At 34.4% G+C, this 22,040-nt stretch overlaps 2 protein-coding genes and 1 non-coding gene across 4 annotated transcripts; 1 reads left to right on the forward strand and 2 right to left on the reverse strand.

Moving 5' to 3' along the window:
* Positions 1-4,548: 4,548 nt before the first annotated feature.
* On the forward strand, positions 4,549-11,056 carry LOC102591493 (branchpoint-bridging protein-like). Its single transcript, XM_006358177.2, has 2 exons — positions 4,549-6,894; positions 8,280-11,056. The coding sequence occupies exon 1, from the start codon at positions 4,549-4,551 to the stop codon at positions 6,862-6,864; it is 2,316 nt and encodes a 771-aa protein (XP_006358239.1). The 3' UTR covers positions 6,865-6,894; positions 8,280-11,056.
* A 1,455-nt stretch (positions 11,057-12,511) lies between these two features.
* On the reverse strand, positions 12,512-12,592 carry MIR398B (microRNA MIR398b). The gene has a single exon (NR_127280.1). It is a non-coding gene; the product is annotated as a microRNA MIR398b (primary transcript).
* A 414-nt stretch (positions 12,593-13,006) lies between these two features.
* Positions 13,007-17,049, reverse strand: LOC102592161 (uncharacterized). 2 transcript variants are annotated; one of them, XM_006358179.2, is made up of 4 exons: positions 16,523-17,049; positions 14,792-15,038; positions 14,188-14,281; positions 13,007-13,615 (listed from the first exon to the last, which is right to left on the reverse strand). In XM_006358179.2, the coding sequence occupies exons 1-4, from the start codon at positions 16,942-16,944 to the stop codon at positions 13,332-13,334; spliced, it is 1,047 nt and encodes a 348-aa protein (XP_006358241.1). In that variant the 5' UTR covers positions 16,945-17,049; the 3' UTR covers positions 13,007-13,331. The 2 variants fall into 2 exon arrangements, with proteins under 2 accessions (XP_006358241.1, XP_006358240.1); XM_006358178.2 differs by having other exon boundaries at positions 13,008-13,624.
* Positions 17,050-22,040: the final 4,991 nt, after the last annotated feature.

Here is a 22,040-nt window from a genome sequence, read left to right on the forward strand (position 1 = left end):
GGTAGTATCATGAAGTCCTTGAGTTGAGTTGTTTGTGCCCATAATTCCGCATGAACCCTCTGAGTTGAGTATTCTTGAAATAAGTAGTATCATTGAAGTCTTTGAGTTTCAAGTATTGAGTTTTATGCATGATTATTGAAAACCTTGAATTGATTCGTTCACGTCCATAATTCTGCATGAACCCTATTTTAAAAAGTCTTTTTTCAAATTGTTTTAAAACTTGTTTTAAATACTTGAGCACTGAGTTGAGGAAGAGTGGAGCTGGGTTCATTTTCTTTAAAATGATATATGAGAACTAAGTATTCCCAAGAGTAAATGTTTTTACATTTAAGATAAGAGGAAACTGAGATTTCCAAAAGAGTTTTGAGCAGTTTGAGTACCATCTCTTTTAAGAGAAAGATTTTGAGTAATAATCTCAAACCATAGAAAAAGTTATATTTTTAAACATATGAGCTAGTTACATTTTGGGAGTAGTATTGAACACCGATATGGGAATGAGTTCAGATAACTCAAGTCTCCATAAACCATATATCCAACGTGGGTAGAAAGGGTCATACCTTTTAGATGATTCCTTCATGTTTTTTAGCATAGACTAGTGGATCCACTTAGTTGAGATGTTTTATACCCCGGCAAGGTATAGGATAGTTCTGGCAACGTGGGCGAGACGATGTATCATCATATAGCTCATAGTGATGGTTGTCGATTAGAGAAACTCCCACAAAGTTATATTGTATTTTTATATACAAACTGAGTTATTATTGTATTTTTCAATACATTGAGTTTCTATATATTATTTTAAAAGCTTTCCATATATCGCATATTTTATTGTTGCTTTATCTTGAGTTGAGTATCTTGGGTTGAGTATCTTGAGTTGAGTACCTTTGAGTTAAGTATCTAATGTTTGAGTTGAGTATCTTATTCTTGAGTTGAGTTTAGTTGAGTGAGTTGAGAAGATGTAAGTATGTTCTTTTTATCAAGTTCAAGCTTATGTTTATGCTTTAGAATTCCCCTTTCATGCTCGTACATTTCATGTACTGAGCCATTTGGCCTGCATGGTTTCATGAAACAAATACAAGTATTCAGGGTCATCAACCAGAGCTTCATTGATACCACATGGAGTTCGAGTTAGCTATGGTGAGCCTACTTGCTTTTAGAGGATTTCATTTACTTTTCAGTTTTGTTAGGATGTCGTGAGTCTTGTCTCGACTTATATCTTTGTCATTTAGAGGCTTCATAGATAGACAATAGAGTTTGAGAAGTCTGTTTCATTTATCTTATTAAATGTTTTAAAGACTTGAGTTGCCTATTGTTGGCTTGTTGAATATTCTATTTATATTCAAAGTAAATCATTTGAGTTAAAGCTTTGTATTTGAGTTTCATGATTTTATTCAGTTTTTAAGCTTTTGTATGCTTGAGTTAGTCTTCCGCTTGTAGTTAGCCATGATGAGGGTTCGCTTGGGGACCAACAATGATTCTCGAGTGCCGGTCACATCCAGGGTGTAGACTCGGGTCATGACATAATGTGTCTTATTTCAAGATTTTAGATTTTATGTTTTAAGTAGGTTTACGTATAAATATTCTTAGGATAACTTGATGGTGTAATAAAATATTCATAATGACGTCATATAATTTTAGACTCATATATTATCACACTAGTGATATTATGATAGAATGAAACTCTTCAATGGTTGAGTTTGAGTCCAAATAGTTTCCTAATATTACATGATTGGTTGCACAGTTAAGTTACTACAGTATAATATTAAGGATAAACAATTGTAGTCTTATCACTATATAGTTTGAATTATGCTTCGAATGTTAGTTAGCTAGTATTTAGGAGATTTACTCTCATTTATTTCAAACATGATGTAAATACTATATATATAAATGGAAGATACTATCACTTTAACAAGAGTCATTATAAAAATCTCTTTCTTTAACTTGATATATGAGCAATGTGCGATTCCTGCTTCTTATTCTTTTATTCCCTCCTTATGGCTTCTGAAAATCAATCTTCTTGAGCCAAACAATCTACTTGTGCTCTATTAGGAGGATCAAACAACAAAAGTTTTTTTTACCTCATCTCAATTTTACACTTAAACAAGATAATTATCTATTGTGAAAAACTATAATCAGATATACTCTTGAGGTGTTTAACTGGAAAAATATCTCGATTGTACTCGGATGCCCACACTCAAGGTTGTGTCACCATCAATCGACCATTTTTTGGTCCTTGTTGCGTCCTCGTCCATTTCTTCACACCTCGATAGTTCAATTCTTTCATCGAGTACACCATCATCCTTATCGCCTCTCTTTTCTACCACCTCTCAACACTTAGAACCACCCAATCCATCTGTTTCTCTGTCTCCCGTTTCCACTTCTCCACGTTCTGTTTCTCCATCTTCTACCCTTTCTTACCGTCGTTAATCCTCAACTTCTATATACCTCATGTCTACTAGAGCCCAAACTAATTCTGCTTAAGCCAAGACATTCTTATCTACTGTAGACCACCTTCTCCTCTTCTCCAATGGAACAAAAACCTATAAGCAAGCAATCTCATCTCCTGAATAGTGTGAGATCACGTCACATGAGTATAATTTCTTAATTCGTAATGACACTTCATTCCTCGAGCCATGTTTTTTTCATGTCAACATTGTCGGGTGCAGGTGGATATTCAAAATTAAACGACATGCTAATTGGAAAATAGAGTTGTATAAAGTATATCGTGTGTATCACTAAGAAAAGGGTGTTGATTATTTTGATACCTTTGGCCTGATTGTGAAGCATACTACCATTCAGGTGGTCTTATCACTTGCGTTTGCTTGCGTCTGGTCACTTAAACCACTTGATGTTAATAATGCTTTCTTAAATAGCGATCTTCAAGAGGCTTTTTACTTGTCTCATCCCCCTAGCTTTGTCGATCCTCAACATCCTAATCACGTTTGTCGCCTAAGAAAAATACTTTATAGTTGAAACAATCTCCTTGAGCTTGGTTTATAAAACTGATTTTTTTTTGTGCAACAGGGATTTCAGAGTTGTTATACTGACTCATCCCTATTTGTTCGCAATCGTGGCTCTAAACTTACCTACCTTCTCATCTACGTGGATGATATCATTCTTACAAGTAATGACTCTAATTTTATCTCCACCTTTACAACTACTTTGAACTATGTTTTCTCCCTTAAGGACTTGGAGAATCTGAGTTTCTTTCTTGGCATCACAATGGTTCTTTGATACATCTCAAACTTCATACATCAAAGATCTCCTCAAGCGTAAACACTTTCAAGATACTAAACCATTACGAACCCATGTGGACTCTACTCTCACACATTATGGATCGCCTGCTCCAGATGCCACTTTATATCGTAGTATTGTTGGTGCGTTGCAATATGTCATCATTACTCGTTCAAAAATTTATTATCCTGATTGAGTTTGTTAGTTTATACATGATCCTCAACTATCTCACTGGCATGCAATTAAACACGTTTTGCGCTACCTTAAGGGAACTTTTCATCTTAGTCTCCAATTTCTTTCCATCATCAGATCAGCCTCTTCAAGCTTAATATATTGTCGACATTATTGATCGTCGCTCTCACCATGGCTATACAATTTTTCTAAGGGATAATCTTGTAAGGTGGTCGTCACGGAAGCACCGATGCAGAGTATAGATCATTTGCCTCTGCCACGACCGAAGTGGCCTGGCTCAAGAATCTATTATTTAAATTTGGTGTCACTTGCACCAAGCCACTCGTGCTCCTATTTGATAATCTAAGCGCACTTTATATGTGTACCAATCCATTTTTTCACAATTGATCAAAACATATCGAGATTGATTATCAATTTATTCATGAAAGAGTTGAGCAAGGTTTATTGTTGTTTATTCGTTATGTTCCGACTCAAGATCAATATGCGGATATCTTCACAAAGGCACTTGGCTCATCTTTTTTTATTCATTTCTGTGACAAGCTCAATATATGTACACTACCGTTGAACTTGATAGGGGATATTAAGGATAAACAATTATAGTCTTATCACTATAGTTTGAATTATCCTTTGAATGCTAGTTAGCTAGTATTTAGATGATTTACTCTCATGCAAAGTCTATCTCATGTATTTCAAATCTGATGTAAATACTATATATATGAATGACAGATATTCTCCGTTTAAAGAGAGTCATTATAAAATCTCTTTCTTTAACTATTAATAATATTGCCTTTTAAGTTTCTTTAACCTAAAATGCATGCCCATAAACAAATCTCTAGAAAAAACAATAGAGTAGAATTTGACCAAGATCGAAAAACTAAATGATTAATTCATGTTCATTAATCAGTTTAATTAATCAAAATAAATTATTTTATATTCATTTATTTATTTAAAAGGTAGTGTAAACTTACTTGCGTAAAATGTGGTGACATTAAATTGGAAGAGATGGAGAAGAATAGCATCCAAACCCAAACCTACTTGGATGTGGTTTGGTACGACCACAAAATGTCAAGTCTATAAATACACGCCCTGTTCCATATTGCCTTCCCCAATTGGCATCTCTGTACAATGGATTACCAATCTCAATCTCCCTCAGTTGAAACCCTAGATCACAACTCATCACAAAACCAAGCTTCATATGATGCCCAACTTCACGCTTCTGACAATACCGGTCCAAATCAAGCATCAGAGGAGCAAAAATTAGGTGAATTCACTCTGAAGCGCGAGATTCAGAGGCCGTTATTGTCGGAAAACGGGTTGACAAATACTCACAGCGGCACCGACAGGGACCAATCAGGCGGTGAGGAAGAAACCAGCAGTAGAAGGAGACGGAGGAGCCGTTGGGACCCACCTCCCACTGAATCAACCAATGATGGGACCGGCGGCGGTGATGGGAGTGGGACCGGAAGAAAGAGGAAGTCAAGGTGGGCTGATGATGAGCCCAAACCCGTTATTCAATTGCCGGATTTCATGAAAGATTTCACTGGAGGTATTGAGTTCGATCCTGAAATCCAAGCTCTTAATAGTAGATTACTTGAAATTAGTAGGAAATTGCAATCGGGTATGCCCTTAGATGATAGACCTGACGGTGCTAGGTCGCCTTCGCCTGAACCTATATATGATAATATGGGAATTCGTATAAACACCAGGGAGTATCGCGCACGAGAAAAGCTGAATAGGGAGAGACAAGAGATTATATCACAAATCATTAAGAAGAACCCTGCTTTTAAGCCTCCTGCTGATTATAGGCCTCCCAAGCTTCAAAAGAAGCTATACATTCCCATGAAGGAGTTCCCTGGTTATAATTTTATTGGGCTGATTATTGGTCCAAGAGGGAATACTCAGAAGAGGATGGAAAAGGAGACGGGAGCAAAGATTGTAATTCGAGGCAAAGGGTCAATCAAGGAGGGTAGGTTCCAGCAAAAGGGGAATTTAAAACCTGACCCAGCAGAAAACGAAGATTTACATGTGTTAGTGGAAGCTGAGAACCAGGAGTCACTTGAAGGTGCTGCTGCTATGATAGAGAAGCTCTTGCAGCCTGTTGATGAAGTGCTCAATGAACATAAGAGGCAACAACTTAAGGAACTTGCTGCTTTGAATGGAACAATTAGAGATGAGGAGTTTTGTAGGCTATGTGGTGAACCAGGGCATAGGCAGTATGCATGTCCTTCTCGCACCACCACCTTTAAGAGTGACGTTCTGTGTAAAATATGTGGTGATGGGGGACATCCTACTATCGACTGTCCAGTGAAAAATACTACCGGCAAGAAAATGGATGATGAGTATCAGAATTTTCTGGCAGAGTTGGGAGGTACGATTCCTGAATCATTAACAAAGCAAAACCCAGCAGCGCTAGCTCTTGGTGCTGGAAACTCAGGAAGCAATCCTCCTTGGGCAAGCAATAATAATACTGGTGGTGCTGGTGCCAGTTCACATCCTGGCTTAGGGTCAAGTATACTAAAGCCAAAGGAGTTTGACGAGACAAACTTGTACATCGGTTACTTGCCACCTACTCTTGAAGATGACGGTTTGATCAATTTATTCTCTCATATTGGTACCATTGTAATGGCTAAAGTTATAAAGGATCGTCTAAGTGGTCTGAGTAAAGGTTATGGATTTGTTAAGTTTGCGGATGTTCAACAAGCTAATAGTGCTATAACTAGCATGAATGGCCACCGTCTTGACGGAAGAACCATTGCTGTGAGAGTTGCAGGTAAGCCGCCTCAGCCTGCTGTGCCTCCAGGACCTGCTCCGGCAATGCCTTCATATCCGGTTCCTAATCAGAGCATGGGCGCATATCCATCCCAGCGGTATGCAGCTGGTGGTCCCATTGGCAATCCCCCTGGTAGCTATCCCCCACCTGGTGCTCCAGTTCCATGGGGACCACCTGTGCCTCCGCCATATGCCCAGTACCCACCTCCTCCTCCTGGCGCAGCCATGTATCCTCCTGTCGCAGGTCAACCCATCCCTCCATATGGAATGCAGTATCCTCCTTCAATTCCGGCAGCATCTTCTGGTGCCCCTGCTCAGACGGTTTCTTCTGGTGAAAACCAACAAACTTATACATCTCCTGGTGAGGCACAGCAAAACTATCCTCCTGGAATGCAATCTCAAAGTGTGTATGGCAATTCTGTCAAAGCAATGCCACCTAATGCTCAGCCTGCATACCCAACATCATCATACAGCTATCCATCTTATTATGGTGTCACACCACCACCTCCTCCTCCATCTGCATCCCAGTCCAATGGGAACTATTCACAGGGTATGAGTAATGTTCCTTGGGCTCCAAATCCACCAACTCATGCACCTCCATCATCAGCAGAGAAGCCTGCTTATGGTGCGGATGCAGAATATGAGAAGTTCATGTCAGAAATGAAGTCATGATGCAATTGCTGTATCACCCTGCACGATTAGGTTGGAAATCTCTTACCAAATCTGTTTTCAAATTTGCTATTTTGTCATGCTCTTTGATGTTCACCTTTCAGGCATTTACACATGTATACATCTTAAATTGCATCTTAAATTGGAGACCTTAAATTTTTTGATTCTTTTTAATTTTTTTAATTTAAATTCTATTCAGCTATCTTAATGTATTTAAGATTATATTTAGAATGCAAAGTTATTTTTTTTTACTTTTTTTCTATAAATAGTACTCAATTTGTTTCAATTGTTTGTTGGGTTTGTCTCAACACGGAATAAATAGTAGATAGTAGAGAAGATTTTTGAATTTATGGTCTTAAACTATGATATGTATAATACACTAAAGTGTCATTTAATATTATGGTCTTGAACATGTTGGGTGGAAAGTAAAATCAAAATTTGAAAAAAAGAATCATTCTTTTTGAAACGAACTAAAAAGAAATGTAAGACAAATAAATTAGAATGAGGCTTTACAATTTTTTAAAAAAACTTTAATAATTCTATTACTCCCTCTGTTTAAAAAAGAATGACATCCTTTCCTTTTTAGTCTTTTTAAAAAAGAATGACCCCTTTCCTTTTTTGGCAACACTTTAATTTTAACTTTACACCCGGCATGTTCAAGGCCACAAGATTAACGGTATTTTGGAATATTTGACAACTTTAATTTAGGACCACAAAATTGAAAAATCTTCTTTATTTTCTTAAACTCGGTGTCAAGTCAAACTTGACCAACAGAGAGTATTACTAAAAATCGGGCCCCTCTAATTTGGATGCCTTATTTTCAAAGGCATTGAGCCGGCCCTGTTCTCCAGCAACCTAACTCTCTCTCTCTCTCTATATATATATATGTAATATGTGTGTATTGGTTTGTATGTTCATGAATTCTTGAAAGATATGAGATTTTTCTTGATTGCAAGTATCTATATTAAAGCTTGTTTCCGTCCCACGAATACTTGGTTGCTTTTTAGTTCATCCTTTTTCTTTCCCCTTTCTGTTAACTACTCCCTCCGTCCCATTTTATGTGGCAGCATTTCCTTTTTGGTCAGTCCCAAAAAGAATGTCACATTTCCTAATATGGTAAGTATTTAAAGGTACAATTCCTCTTTTACCGTTGTTGGTCCCACTTAATCTTAAAATAATACTCCAATACATTTATGAGGAGAGAGAAAAGTGAGTCTAATTTTTTATTGGGCAATTTGGTAAACATTTCAAAGTCTTCATTTATTTCTTAAACTCCGTGCCTGGTCAAATGTTGCCACATAAAATGGGACGGCGGGAGTATTTTTTTCTGAAGCAGTGAGCATTTCATAATTTATTTGTTACTGGATGATTTTCATTCTTAACTCTTCTCCTTTGTTAACGTTGTAATATTTTGGCAGGCTGATGTGTTGGAGCATTTCACCTGATTTCTTCCCTCTTGCCATGACTTAGTTGTTGGAAGTTTCAGACTCACATCTTTAACCTTGTTGTACTGTTATGCAGAGAGATGAGACATTCAGTTCATCCAGATTGTGTTGGAGCATTAAATCAGTGGATTATGGACATTAATTATGCTTTTTGTAGGATTCGTTTCTGGGGATTGCCTTCCAGCATTGTTTTTCAAATTTTATTTTAATGATTTGTTGGATTTTCTTGATGACTAATCACTGACTGTTTGTGTGTTTCTCTCCACTTTGGCTTCTTCACCACTAATTCTGGGGATTGCCTTCCAGCATTGTTTTTCAAATTTTATTTTAATGATTTGTTGGATTTTCTTGATGACTAATCACTGACAGTTTGTGTGTTTCTCTCCACTTTAGCTTTTTCACCACTAATCCTCCTTTACTTTTTTCTTTTAACTTGGTTATCTCTTTTACTTTTCTGGGGTCATTTAACTATTGAGAGTTCAGAAAGCAGCCTGATGCTTGCCTCTGCTATTCCTCCCAAAAGGTGATGCATCTTCAAATTTTCAAGGTTCCCAGGGTATGTGAATTTGATAGTATGATGACTGCATTCACATGTCTACGAATTAATTTTATTACTCATTCTGATACATTTTCCAGATGTCTTGTGACAGGAAAAGATGCTTGTATTGGAATATGATATCCCGTGCTGGACTGATTTGTGTTTGAAAATTACTCTTCTTGTTGGGTATCTTAATTAGAACTTTATTTTGGATTTTCTGTGATGTTTATCAAGAAAGTTTTCTGTGCAAATGGGAATTTCTGTGAGGATGAGTAGCATTTAAATGTGATGGGCTAAACTAGGACATTTCTAACCTGGTTATGAACTTTTTATTTGAAGGGGGCGGGGTGTGTGGGAATCAAGTACATGACTATTTCAATACTCTTCCAATGAAGAGCACTGCTATAGCAGGAAGCTAGCAGTCACTTTGAATTTGACATTGTTATCTTAGATTTTGATTTGTGGCTCGGAAGTCTTAGAGAAACGGAAAGCACTAGCAGACAAAGTGGTTGAATCACATAGTAAATAGGAGATCTTGTGAGGATGAATATATTTGTACATCTCTTCTTTTATTCTTGTGAATACATAGTTGAGACATTTCAAGCTACATCTCCGCAGAAGTGTTTTTTCTACTTTTTGCTCTTCAGGGCTTTGCTCTCATCCAATCATTTTCTTGAGATGTAATTTGTTTCTGTTAATTTATTTAATTTTTTTGGGTAAAGAACTTGGGTGGGACGGGTGTTCACAAATTAACTGTGGATAGTTTTGGTTGGAACCCGAGACATGGCTTCTTGTGTGGGTTCTCATGTAGGAACTATGCTCATTAATGCCTTATATTTCTGTTTGTCATAGTGGGGTCTTCTCTTTACTGATCCACCAAATGTCTGGTATTCTTGAGACAACTAGTACACCTAAATGTCTTTGCTAAGATTGTAGGACCATTCAAGCTTCTGGTGTGGTCGATCATATTTTTGCATAGGGCTCTATTGGGGTTGAGATGTTGAGTAGTTGAACTTTAGCCTGTATGGTGAGTTTGGATAATGTGTGGAAGCTTAGTATTTCTGTTAAGCGTTGGTTTTGGCATCTGGTATTTTTGGATATAGGTTCACTATTGCTGTATTATTTTGTTTCTTTTTCCTTTTTAAACCTTCTGTTTTAGACTAACTTCTTTCAGTTGGTTGTTAGTAGCGTGTACTGATAGCAGGGATGGCTCCCCATTTCAGAAGATCTCTTGATTCATCCTTTCACTGGTGGACAAGTTAATATTTGGCGTACAGGAAGAACTCATCTAGGCACTTGTTAGTTCTGAAGAATCATTTGTATTCTTTAGGTTATATTTGAACCTATATTTCTTTGGGGGTGGGGTGGGGGGTCTATTTTTAGTTGTTTTTGCTTAACTATACATGATTTTTCTTTCGTCTTTGTCCCCTCCTTTCCATGAATCAGGATCTACTCGAAACTGGTTTGTTAGTAAAGATGGTTGCCCGTCCCTATTTTGTTTTGGTGGTCACATCCTGGGCACGATGTTCATCAGTGTGAAGGTGGATGCGTAAATTATTATTTTTTTGGTAGTTGACCAAACATTTCTGTTTACTTGCAAAATATCTCTCCTCTTTCTTTGTCCATTGTTTTGTCTAGAATTAGTGGGAGGTTGTCAAATAGCTGGTTAACACTTGTTCGTGTTAATTTGATTTATTATCTCTCGGTTAGATCTTCTGTGCATGATTTTCCCCATGTTTATGACATGTCGGTTACCATAGGTATAGCTGAGTGGTTAGTGGAAGTCTGTAGAAGCAAATTTTCTTTTCCAATTACTGCAATTTTCTTCAATTTGCACTTTGTTATTGTTTATTTTGAGGGTGCCTAATGTGAATGGAATTGTATTTCTACCTGTTGTTAGGTAAGTTAGCTGCTGTCTGCTGTGCTGCTTAGTGATGTTGGTGTCAGATGATAAGAGTTCTTTTCTCTTCATGCCTGGAAAGTCTATTGCAGACCAAGTACCTGATAAGAACGCAGCAAAATTCTTCTTAAGAAAATTTAAGGATTTGTATCGGGACTCTTGGAATGCACGATAGTGCCATTTGACCTCCAAATTAAAACTTCAACTCAATTGAACTAAAGAGAGGATGATGTTGTTTGAACTAAACAGAGAATGATGTCTAAAATAATATGCCACCACAAGTAAAAAGTTGATGTCACTATAACTAATCAATTATGCTATGTGGTAATTGCACTTTCTATATTTTAAAATTATATACTTGTAGTTTTACACTACAGAAATATATTATTGAAATATAATTGGAATTATAAATAAAAAGTTATATCGTCTTAAATTTAATGTAGTCGAACTTATTTTATGAATTTGAATTCAATAAAAAATTTATGCTTATACAGACACACAGAAGACTTAGAGCTCTCGTTTGCATTTGCTTTAAAAAAGTGAAAAAATAATAAGTTTACCTTAAATTATTCTAATACTTGTCAAACATTTTCAGAAATCATATACTGACCTTTCAAGTCAATTAAAATACAAAAATAATTTTTTCTCTATTAATTTAATTTTATGATAAAAGAACCACATAATTCAAAACCCCAAAGAGAAGAAAAACAAATTAGCTTGACTACATAAGATCTTAAATAACCATCAAATACTTTTGGAAGACATTATCTTTGAAAGAACCCAATATGAATTGTAACTGGATTAGGGATGATTTAAGATTCTTTTATTCAATTTCTTAATGAAAGATTTCAGGGTCAAGTCGCTCATAAAAAAATAACTTTCATAGGAGCATCTCTACAAAAATATACATTGCAATACGCAAATTCATTAATTAAACCCCAATATTAAATACCAAATGTTAAATAAAGGGAAAATGGTCTGAAAAATACTTCAACTTTGGTCGAAATTGCTGTTACGATATCAAACTTTGGAAATGACCTTTTACCCCTGTACTATTTAATAGTGTATTTTAAAGGTATATATGTGCCTACGTGAACATCATAAATACACTATTAAAATAGTGCAGGGGTAAGAGGTCCTCCATAAAGTTTGGTATCGTAACAACAATTTCGGCCAAAGTTAGAGTATTTTTCAGATCCTTTTCCATTAAATAAAACAAGAAGAAGAAGGTATTGTAGGGCAACTTTGCAAGGCAATAACATACTGATGTGGTCATTGTGTCACAATAAAAATATATTCTAATATTGTTGGTGTAATATACCATTCTCAAATGGACAAAAGAAGTGAACACAACTAAGTGTAGATACTGAAGAATCCACTGTTGGAATTTCTGAAAAATTCGATGAAAATATCGATTTAATGGCCGTCAGAAACACACAATTATCAGTGGCTTCTTGACGGTAATGGAGTTGACGGAATCCACCTCTTCGAGTGATTCTTTATAGAAAAAGAATTCATCAATATGCTTCAACGATTTTTCACTGCATCTGATAAATGAATAAGTTAGTAAAATTTTAGAAAAAGTATCTCGATCCAGTAGTAGCATTCAAAGACAATCGTAAAAATAATAGAAATATCATGGGTCGATAATTATTGAATGATGATTGAGGAATATAATTCAAAAAAATGTCAACAACAAAAACAAAGAGCTTTAAAAGAAATATATATATATATATATAAAATAATAAAAAAGCAAGGTGATCCCAAAGGGGTGACCTGAGAACACAAGCATATTTTGGGTCCAAAACAGGAGTAGACCAAAATACACCTGTGTTCTAAGGCACACTCCTTTGGGGTGCACCATTGTTCACCATCATTCACAATAATGTGAATACATCAACATATGTTGGCCCTATTTTTATAGTGTTTTTTTGTGAACAAATTGGAGCATCACAATGTTGTCATTCCATGAAAGAAAACAAAACAAGATGTGGTCATTCTATCAACACAAGAAGAATATAATGTTGTCATATCTGTGGAAAAACTTGACCAGTAATTAATAACCTAGTAAAAGAGAAGTGGACAAGGACTCATCCATTTTTTTAATTTTTTTCTCTTGGTATTCAATTATTAAAGTTCGATTAATTCTAATTTGCACGCTTAAGCCTCCAGTCGGGGGAAGCACTCCTACCCAAAAAATAAATAAATCATCTTATAGTAAAAGAGAAGTGATGCATTTTTCTTTGTAATAAAATAATAAGCAAGACACAATAATCACATCAGATAAACTCTTTACTCTACAGTCTACACACTATAATTTGATGTCAGTTCATAATAAGGGGGGATATTTGGATTAAATTGAGTTGCCATGCCACTCATTAATTACATCAGAACAGTGAAATTGAAGAAATCATTAAAAACCACAAAAGCAAAGGAAAATTCTGGGCAAAAGCATTTATTCTGTACGCAAGAAAATTCTGAATTAGTTTCTTGCTTCATATACTGTGAGACAGTAAACTGCAACTCCCCACTTCCAAAAGTACAGTGAAAGGGGACTACCAACTGTAATGTCGTCGAATTATGTTGTCTACGCACATTGTGCTCGAGCAACAACAACAACCAGCAGAACTACGATGGAAAGGAAGAAGGAAGTTCTCAGTTTTTCCTCAAATGGATCAGTATTCCCTTCTGATGTTTTCTCCTCCTCAGGAGGCTGAAACCACTCATTCACAAACTCTATGATCTTCTCAACTATTTCCAACACTTTTTCCTTGGTGTTCACAACAATCCAACTGATTATGTCGACTGTCTCATCTGAATCAGACTTCTCAAGACCCTCCTCAGAATTTCCAGCTTGTAAGCCATTATCAGCTGCATCAACTAAAATGCAGAGTAGTCAAATATATTAACTGCACCATTGACAATTCTGAATTATGCTTGTATAAAAAGAGATCAGAGGTTTCTATTTGCTAATGTTAATAGAAAATCATAATCTTCTTACATTCAATCAGTACATGTATATTGGTAAGATCCTAAGATACTGCATTTAATTTTGATAACATAAAAGCCACCACGACTGCCATTTTTGCTGCAGATAAGAACATAAGTACTTGTAGTGACTATGTTATATTTAATTAGGTTTTTTGAACCATGAGTACTGAGAGAGTTCTTACGATTCTTCCTCGTTCAAATTTTGCAAGCAAAAGCTCATAGCCAGCTAGCGTCATTGAACATTGTCTTAGTATACACTTTGTGCAGGATAGGATGCTTTTATTCCTTACAGAGAAAAGTATGCCATCATAACATGCTTAAACAGATGCTGCAGTGTCGTTACAAGTGGAAAGTTTTCTTGGACCACTCAACAGCTAAAAGTATAAACAGAGGTGCAAATGTCTAAACACTCCCAAAGATAAATTACTCTGCAAATCATATGTAGTACAAACCTTGTTTCAGTGAGTCTCTGATTTCCCGAACCGCCTCATTGTTCAGAACAGCATCCCAAACAGCCTTGTCAGATGACAGTGAAATGACCATTTTCTAAAAAAATCAGGAGGGAATTTGTGTGTCATCAAGAGCTGATTATGAAATGATAGAGTATGCCCAAAAATATAACTATTACCATTCAGACAATATCTTAGTATCTTTAATAAGTTACGAACAACAATAACTCCATGCAATCTAATGCAAAGGTAACTGATAAATTACTACTTCTCTCTAAGAATTTTGTCTGTTGAGCCAATGCCTCGATTATTGAAAAGAAATCAAACAAAGGACTATGATTTTATCTATGTTGCTCAGACTCTTCAAAAATGTCGACAGGTGCGTGTCAGATCCTCCAAAAATAGTGTATTTTTGAAGGATCTGACACGGGTGCGGCAACATTTTTGGAGAGTCTGAGCAACTTAGGATTCTATACTAAAAGGTCTAAGACTACTTGTTACACCACAATTACAATCAGAAGTGTGAAATTAAGCAACTCTTTCTGATATCCATGTATACACTAACAAATTTCAAAGACAAAAATCCTGAAGGTGCACTCTTAAGTACCTGAATAGAAGGTTCAGTCTGCAGCAAATGGAAAGCATCATAAACTCGGTTAGATCCATATGACTGCAACAGTTTCGAATTACAGATATGAATAGACGGTTCAATCCAATCAGACACAGATCCACTGGAAGAGAGTACTTCACGCGTCAGGTTACTTGAACTAGTGAGTTCATCTGTTGTATCCTCATTTGATTTGTAACCAAGACCGTCGTTGGTGGAATATGCAAAATAGGTTGGTTCAAGGACCCTAGGAAGTCCAACAATATAAAACAGAAGCTAGTGAATATTTACAATAAATACGACAAAAATAAAGATTAATATCTGCAGCCATATATGAGAAGTATAAATTATTGGAATATAGCTAAAAGAAAGATATACTCATAAGTCATAACACATCATTGAATTCCTCAGGTTGTAATTTAGACAAAGAAAGAGAAGGAGAAGACTTAAGGCCAGACAAGGTTGCCTATCATAATAAGGCAGAGTTACCACATGATTCTGAAATTAGTTAAGATCTCCATTCTAGTTGAGAGCTCAATGAGGTAAGTTTTCAGGTACCAAAAAATTATAACAACATTAATTAACTTAATTACAAACAATGACACTTGAATAAATTTGGGAGATTTACAACCAAAGGCTCGCAGCTTGCTATTGGAAAGTAACAGGAATTCTTCCTTCCTTCCTGATATCTATCGAGAACTGATGAACATCACAATTTACTGTCACGGCCAAGTTCATCAAATAAGTTTTCTCAACCAAATTGATGTCTCGACATTCTGGATTTCTATTACCAGTTCGCACCAGCAGAAGTAGGGCCTCACTTCTAATGTAGCCATCCGTCAATGTCAAATTAATAAATCAGGGCGAAAAGGGACCATAACTGGCAGTCTGGCACAATTTTACTAACAAGCTTGTTCATCTAGGAAATGATTGTAATTTGTAATGTAACCATCTACTTTGAGAAATTCAAAAACCGTTTCATTGATCCCTTCTTGTATACCGCATCCACTAGGTGTAAAAATGGCTAACGCATTCAAAGTTGGTCTATTTGGAGAAAAATTAAGGACAAAGAGATCAGACTAAGTAAAAAGAAAACTTGCTATGGGGGTAGGTTTGAGTCACATTACTAAGAATGTCCAACTTCAGTAAACTCCCGCATTTAGTCACAGAAGTTTAACAAAATAAATTATTTCCTGAAACACCCGGCACAAAAGGGAACTACTCTGTATCCGTCCCAATTTATGCGACACTTTCTAGATTTCCAACATCAAACAAGTTTTTGTTTAACCATAATCTTTTCATATCCTTGCAAATATTTTAACTTGTCAATTTTTGTGACTAAACTCTTTCTCCATTGTTTTCAAATATGTAAATTCATGTCCAAATTTGTGATCAAAATAAAAAAGTTAAACTCTCCAAATTTGAATAGTACTATCACATAATTCGGACGGGGAGTATCATTTGATTCCAATTGAACTGGAAGCTGGTTACTTAACAGCTAAAAATATATTCCAGGGCCCAGAGACACGAAAATGTGAATACGTACGTACATAACTACCCATTAATTATCCCATGAAAAATAGACTTGTAATGGCAGAGCTTTTGTACTTGTAAACAAAGCAATCAACTGGTTTTAACGGTGTCATTTTACTGGAAATGAAGAAGAAATAGCACCAAATTATCACATATTTGGACGGACAAACAAGAGAAAAGAAAATTAGAGGAACTCACTGGTGAAGTGCAGAAACTGCATGATGAACTTCGTCGGTTGATGGAACAGGACCCAGAATATAATCATCAAATAAAATACTACTATTATTATTATTATCCTCTAAACATTCCCACTCTTCAGATTCGGAAGAAGAATCCCAGGTGCCCGGTGCAAGGGCAGCAGCAGATAACGGAAGAGTAGATAAAGGCGATGAAGAGGAGAGAGAAACGGCGTTATTACTCGCTTTGTTCTGAAACGCGTGGCCGCTAGTAGTACTACTTTTGGCTGTTTTAGTGGTTGATGAGTGAGAGAAGGACTCTTGGGCGGCACCGTTTATAGTACCACCTGTCCTCACTGCTCTTTGAACGGCTCTTAACATGCCGCCGCCATTAGCTCCTCCTCCTCCGCCACCGCCGCCACCACTGAATGATCTTCTCATCATCTTCTTAATCTTATCCACACCACACTTTTCTCACTCTTCACTCTATTTGAGGGCTGATATTTTTACTTGCTGAAAAATCTTCCTCATGACCGAACGCAACCGCCTTTCTGAAATTGGAATCTAGTGCGGCTTTTAAACTACTTTTAAATATTTCACGTCCATCAAAATTAAAGTACAGCCATTATAAATTATTATCTCCCTTTAGAAATAAAATGACCCACTTTAATTTTGACATTGAATTTTAAAAAGTAAAAATGTAGTTCATCAAATAGATCAAAATGTACTTTGATATTATAGTCTTAAACATATCACGTGAAGATTTAAAATATAACCAAAAAGGAAAGGGTCGTTCATGATTTTAAAAATTTGTTTATTTATTTTTGTCATTTTATTTTCAACTGTAATTTCTATTATTCGTGGAATAATACACCAATAATTTTAAGGAGAGATTCATGTTTTTGTTACAGTTTGAAAAAATGCGGATATCAAGATAGAAGAACTCAACATCATTCTGCTCAATGTCGCTCTTTCAAGAGATGGAAGAGAAGAGATGCACGGATAAATTATTTTCTTGCTCAATTCAAGCGAAGAAGAATTAAAGAAATTTTTTTTCCCTAATATTCATGAATAAAGTAATATTATTTTTCATGAAAAAATGATATTTAAATTCTTAAAATAAGAGGGGTTCACGAAATGAGGAAAAAGTCATTGTGAAAAAAAATGATTTTTGCATCTTTAAGAAATGCTCTAAAAAAAAGGGTATTACAAGTGCATTTGTTTATGATAAATAAATCACATGTTATTATTTGGATATGCTTTGGTGATTTTGGCTCTAACATGAAAATTATAAATAAATTATGAAAAACATGTTGAGTGGTCATTTAACATGAAATGTTTTGGGTGAGAATAAATTCATTCTTGGAATGAAAAAATATCATAAACATGTGATGAAATTTTTCATGTCAAATCTAATAATATTGAAAAATTTGTGAAATGCAATCTTATTGATTGTGCGAGTCTTGCAACTCCTTTTGATTCAATTGTGAAAATGGTGTGACAAAGAAAAAAGGAGTTTGATAGCCTAATTAATAAATAATATGAAATATGTGACTAACTGCACTTTATATATATGATATTATGTACAAGTAAATTTACTTGGTACTACATTTGGTGGCTTGTTTTATGAATTTTTTTTTATGATATACTTAAAAGTTTTGTTGGTGCAGATGAGAAAACTTGGTACTATTTGATGGAAGTGAGAAAAACAAATCATATTGTTTGCTAACTCTATTTTGGAGGTTGAAGTGAAATAATCAAACTTCAACTAGTGAAAAAGTGATTAATTTTATTATATCAAACACTTTATTTTGAAAATTTAATTTTTAAAATTTTGATTAATTGTGATAGCACTAATATTATTGATAGAATACCAAATCGTTATTGTAACTGTAAATTCAGGCTCATAAGAAAAAACCACAATATTGTGAGATCATATTGATCACTGGTATACCATCAATATCGATTGTGTTAGAACATGTGACAATAGCTTGCAAATTCATAAAATAAGGCCTTAGCAAGGTAAAGGGTCTGAAACACATTGAGGGGATGAAATTGAAGCTGATAAATTCTTAGTCATTTATGAGGAAACCCAACATGGGGACTAGAGATCCTATAACCTGGTTAAATGGAAAAAACGAGTCATATGATGACTTGTTGTGAAATGCACTAATATTAATTTTATTCAATCACTATGATGTGAGTGCATTTATCCTATATTGATTTGTGGAGGTTGAGTCTTTGAACTCTTAATGAAAGTTTGTATCTCATATGAGCGAGGTGTTAAAATAATTGGAGCACCCTTGACAGATTTCACCTATGTGAGTATGAAAGTAGGTCGCTTTCTATCATGAGAATGAGCTTGTTTTGAAAAATACTCATGAAAATCGAGATAGCACAAGGCCGTAATGTGTTGGCTTTAAAAGCTTATGTCATCTTTATTATTGTGCGTAAGCAGTAATACTTTATTTTCCCGTAGCAGTCATAGTTCAAGTCTGAGACCACTACTAACTCTGGAATAAAAGTTATTGTTTTACTAAGTGAAGGTCCAATGCAGAGCACACCTTCATTATGCATAATAGTCTATCTTCAACTAAATTGTGAAACACTCTCTTATTTCAATATTGAAATGAGTGGGGGAATGTTGGTGTTTATGCATTTTAATATTAAAATAAAAATATTAAGTGCATATTTTAGTGGGTACAAGTTGACAAGAATGTGATCATTATTTTGGTGTAACTCTCGTAATCACTCTTGCCATGATCTATCAATAATTCCATTCATTATTCTACCTCATTATACCTTGTAACTTATGTAACCTTTGGGCTATCCATTTATCCAATTTACTATCAATTATCTTCCTATTCATTGCAAGGAATAATTCATCACATATAAATAGTGGTGTTCTTATTTTAATTTTGAGAACAAGAAATATACAAGAGAAAGAGTGTAAGAAAAGATGAGAAGTGGTATATTGTGTATATATTGAGTTAGTGTAGTGAAAGAGGGCGAGTTGAGACAAAGAATAATATTCTAAGTCTTCAATTAATTCACTATGCAAAAGAGAGTAATTATATGTTGAACGAAGGTGTTCTTTTTGTGGAGTTTTGTACTCTTCAACTGATCTGGAGTTGTTTGAGTTGTACGACGTTGTTGGACTGTTATATCCTGGAGGGGACAAGTCAATAGACGTATTGCTGGATCAGTGTAGATTATGTCGTAGTGTGCTTGAATCTTCTTAAAGAGAGCGAAATATCCACGTCTCCGCCTAAAGATCTGTTAATTCATTTTTGTCATTTTATTTTCAACTATAATTATATTATTCGTGGTATAATACACCAACAAGTATTACTTGAACATCTATCTCACTATTTTGTTGAGGATTAAATATTGAAAAAAAAACTTTGATCAAGTATGTTAATTTGATCTCATTTGATGTATTCTCCCTTTAATTAAGTTATACATGCAACATTATCTTCATACATGATTATTAATACGCGTTTTCAAAGAAATCTCTCATATTTTTTTTATAAAATATAATAGGTCAGTAATCTCAATGAAACACACTCTAGACTTGCTTTATGAATAACTTTTTTTTTTTTGCATGATTTGAAGATTTGTAACCAGTTACTAATCTTTGCTTCATTGAAGACCAAAATATTGGTGTGTCTCCACATATAAACAAATAACTCATTTAAGATCAAACTTTATGTGGATCAATAAATATTTTGCATGTGCATATCAATCATTTCTGACTTGAATTCATAGAAATAAAATAAATTAATATTCATGATTTCTCAAAGATATCTAAATATGTGCAGATAATTAATGAGAGATGGGAGAGAGAATTGATTAATATGAAGGCTTGAATTGGTGATCATTTAATTATGCAGATAACTAACTTTAAGGGATATGGGTATCTAATGGTATCTTTAATAATATATGATATGAGTAGAAGGTTCCATGTGACAAATGAAGCAAGTACATGAGTTTTCTAGGTCATTTCACCTTATTTTAATACGTACATTGTTTGATTTGATGTATTAGAAATGAAAAAAGGAATATTTACCTCTATACTCTTTGAAAATGACTGTATCTACGCTTTGTTATATTTTTTTTGATTTATTTGTGTTTGTCATCAAACTTTAAGATCATATTTAGCCTGTAGCCATTAAATATTCATATTCCCACATAAAGACCTATGGCGTCTAGATGGATTTTATTTTGGGCAAATCACATAAATCCCACTAGTTTAGATCTTAATAACTAAGATTCCCAATAGTTTCAAATATTACTTCCTCTACCATATTTCATGATTAGGATACATGAGTCTGAATCCATGAGATACATGTATCTGTCGAATTTTGAAATTGAGATACAAAATTTATTTATTTAAATTAATTGGTTGTAACTTATTTCCTTAATTAGAGGAGTAATTTAGGATTTTCAAAATACATAGATAATTAATTTCATTTTATTATTCTTTGAAATAGTAAATTCATTAATATTATTAATATAAGATAAAAACATGTATATCTTGGTAATGTAATTTGATTAATTTCAAATTATTACTCTTAAAATAATAAATTCATTAATTTGATGTATCTATTATCAATATATGATGTATCCAACAAACTAAACATTTAGATAAATGAGTGTCATACAAGTACATTAATTTCATGTATTTGTTATACGTATCTAGTATTAATTTTATGTATCTATTTATATATATATCTAATATTAATTTCATGTATCTTTTATATGTATCTAGTATGAATTTGATGTATCAAGTATCAATTGCATATGTTATATCCAAAAACATGTATCTCGAATACATAGTAAACATATACATCTAATTATGTGTATCTAAATATGGAATATACAAAAAGAAGAAGCATATACATCTAATTATGTGTATCTAAATATGGAATATACAAAAAGAAGAAGCATATACATCTAATTATGTGTATCTAAATATGGAATATACAAAAAGAAGAAGCATATACATCTAATTATGTGTATCTAAATATGGAATATACAAAAAGAAGAAGCATATACATCTAATTATGTGTATCTAAATATGGAATATACAAAAAGCATATTGGTACTACAACATCCACATCACAGTAACCAAAGAAAGTCTTAGAAGAACACCAGCAAACAAAAACTCTCTACAATATTCCCTTTGATCCTTTTGCACTGTGGCATAACATAATCAAAACTAAGATCCATTTCTTTCGGAGACAAACAATCAAGACCCACTATAACATAATCAAAACTAAGATCCATTTCTTTCGGAGACAAACAATCAAAACCCACTATGAATTGAAAGTTTTCTCAGTAGCAGTTACTGTGATTGGAACTCGTGATAAATAAACAATATAAAATAATATTTGGGTTCAGGAGAATTTGTTGTGATGATATCTTGAGAAGAAGAGAGTAGATTAACTATTGTTGAAATGAAATTGTAAGGTGAAATTCTTGAATAAAAAAGGAGGAGACATAATTGAGTGATAAACATTGGAGGGGAGAATTAAGAG

Source organism: Solanum tuberosum, unplaced genomic scaffold, assembly GCF_000226075.1.
Source record: "Solanum tuberosum cultivar DM 1-3 516 R44 unplaced genomic scaffold, SolTub_3.0 scf00271, whole genome shotgun sequence".
Classification (NCBI taxonomy): Eukaryota; Viridiplantae; Streptophyta; class Magnoliopsida; order Solanales; family Solanaceae; genus Solanum; species Solanum tuberosum.

What these genes read in the sequence shown, in the direction of transcription:
- LOC102591493 (XM_006358177.2), top strand. Translation starts at nt 4,549, where the DNA reads ATGGATTACCAATCTCAATCTCCCTCAGTTGAAACCCTAGATCACAAC.
- LOC102592161 (XM_006358178.2), bottom strand. Translation starts at nt 16,944, where the DNA reads ATGATGAGAAGATCATTCAGTGGTGGCGGCGGTGGCGGAGGAGGAGGA. An exon ending in GCAGTTTCTGCACTTCACCA is followed by an intron (nt 15,039 to 16,522) that starts GTGAGTTCCTCT and finishes TGGACTTCCTAG; the next exon opens with GGTCCTTGAACCAACCTATT. An exon ending in CAGAGACTCACTGAAACAAG is followed by an intron (nt 13,625 to 14,187) that starts GTTTGTACTACA and finishes TCTGCATTTTAG; the next exon opens with TTGATGCAGCTGATAATGGC.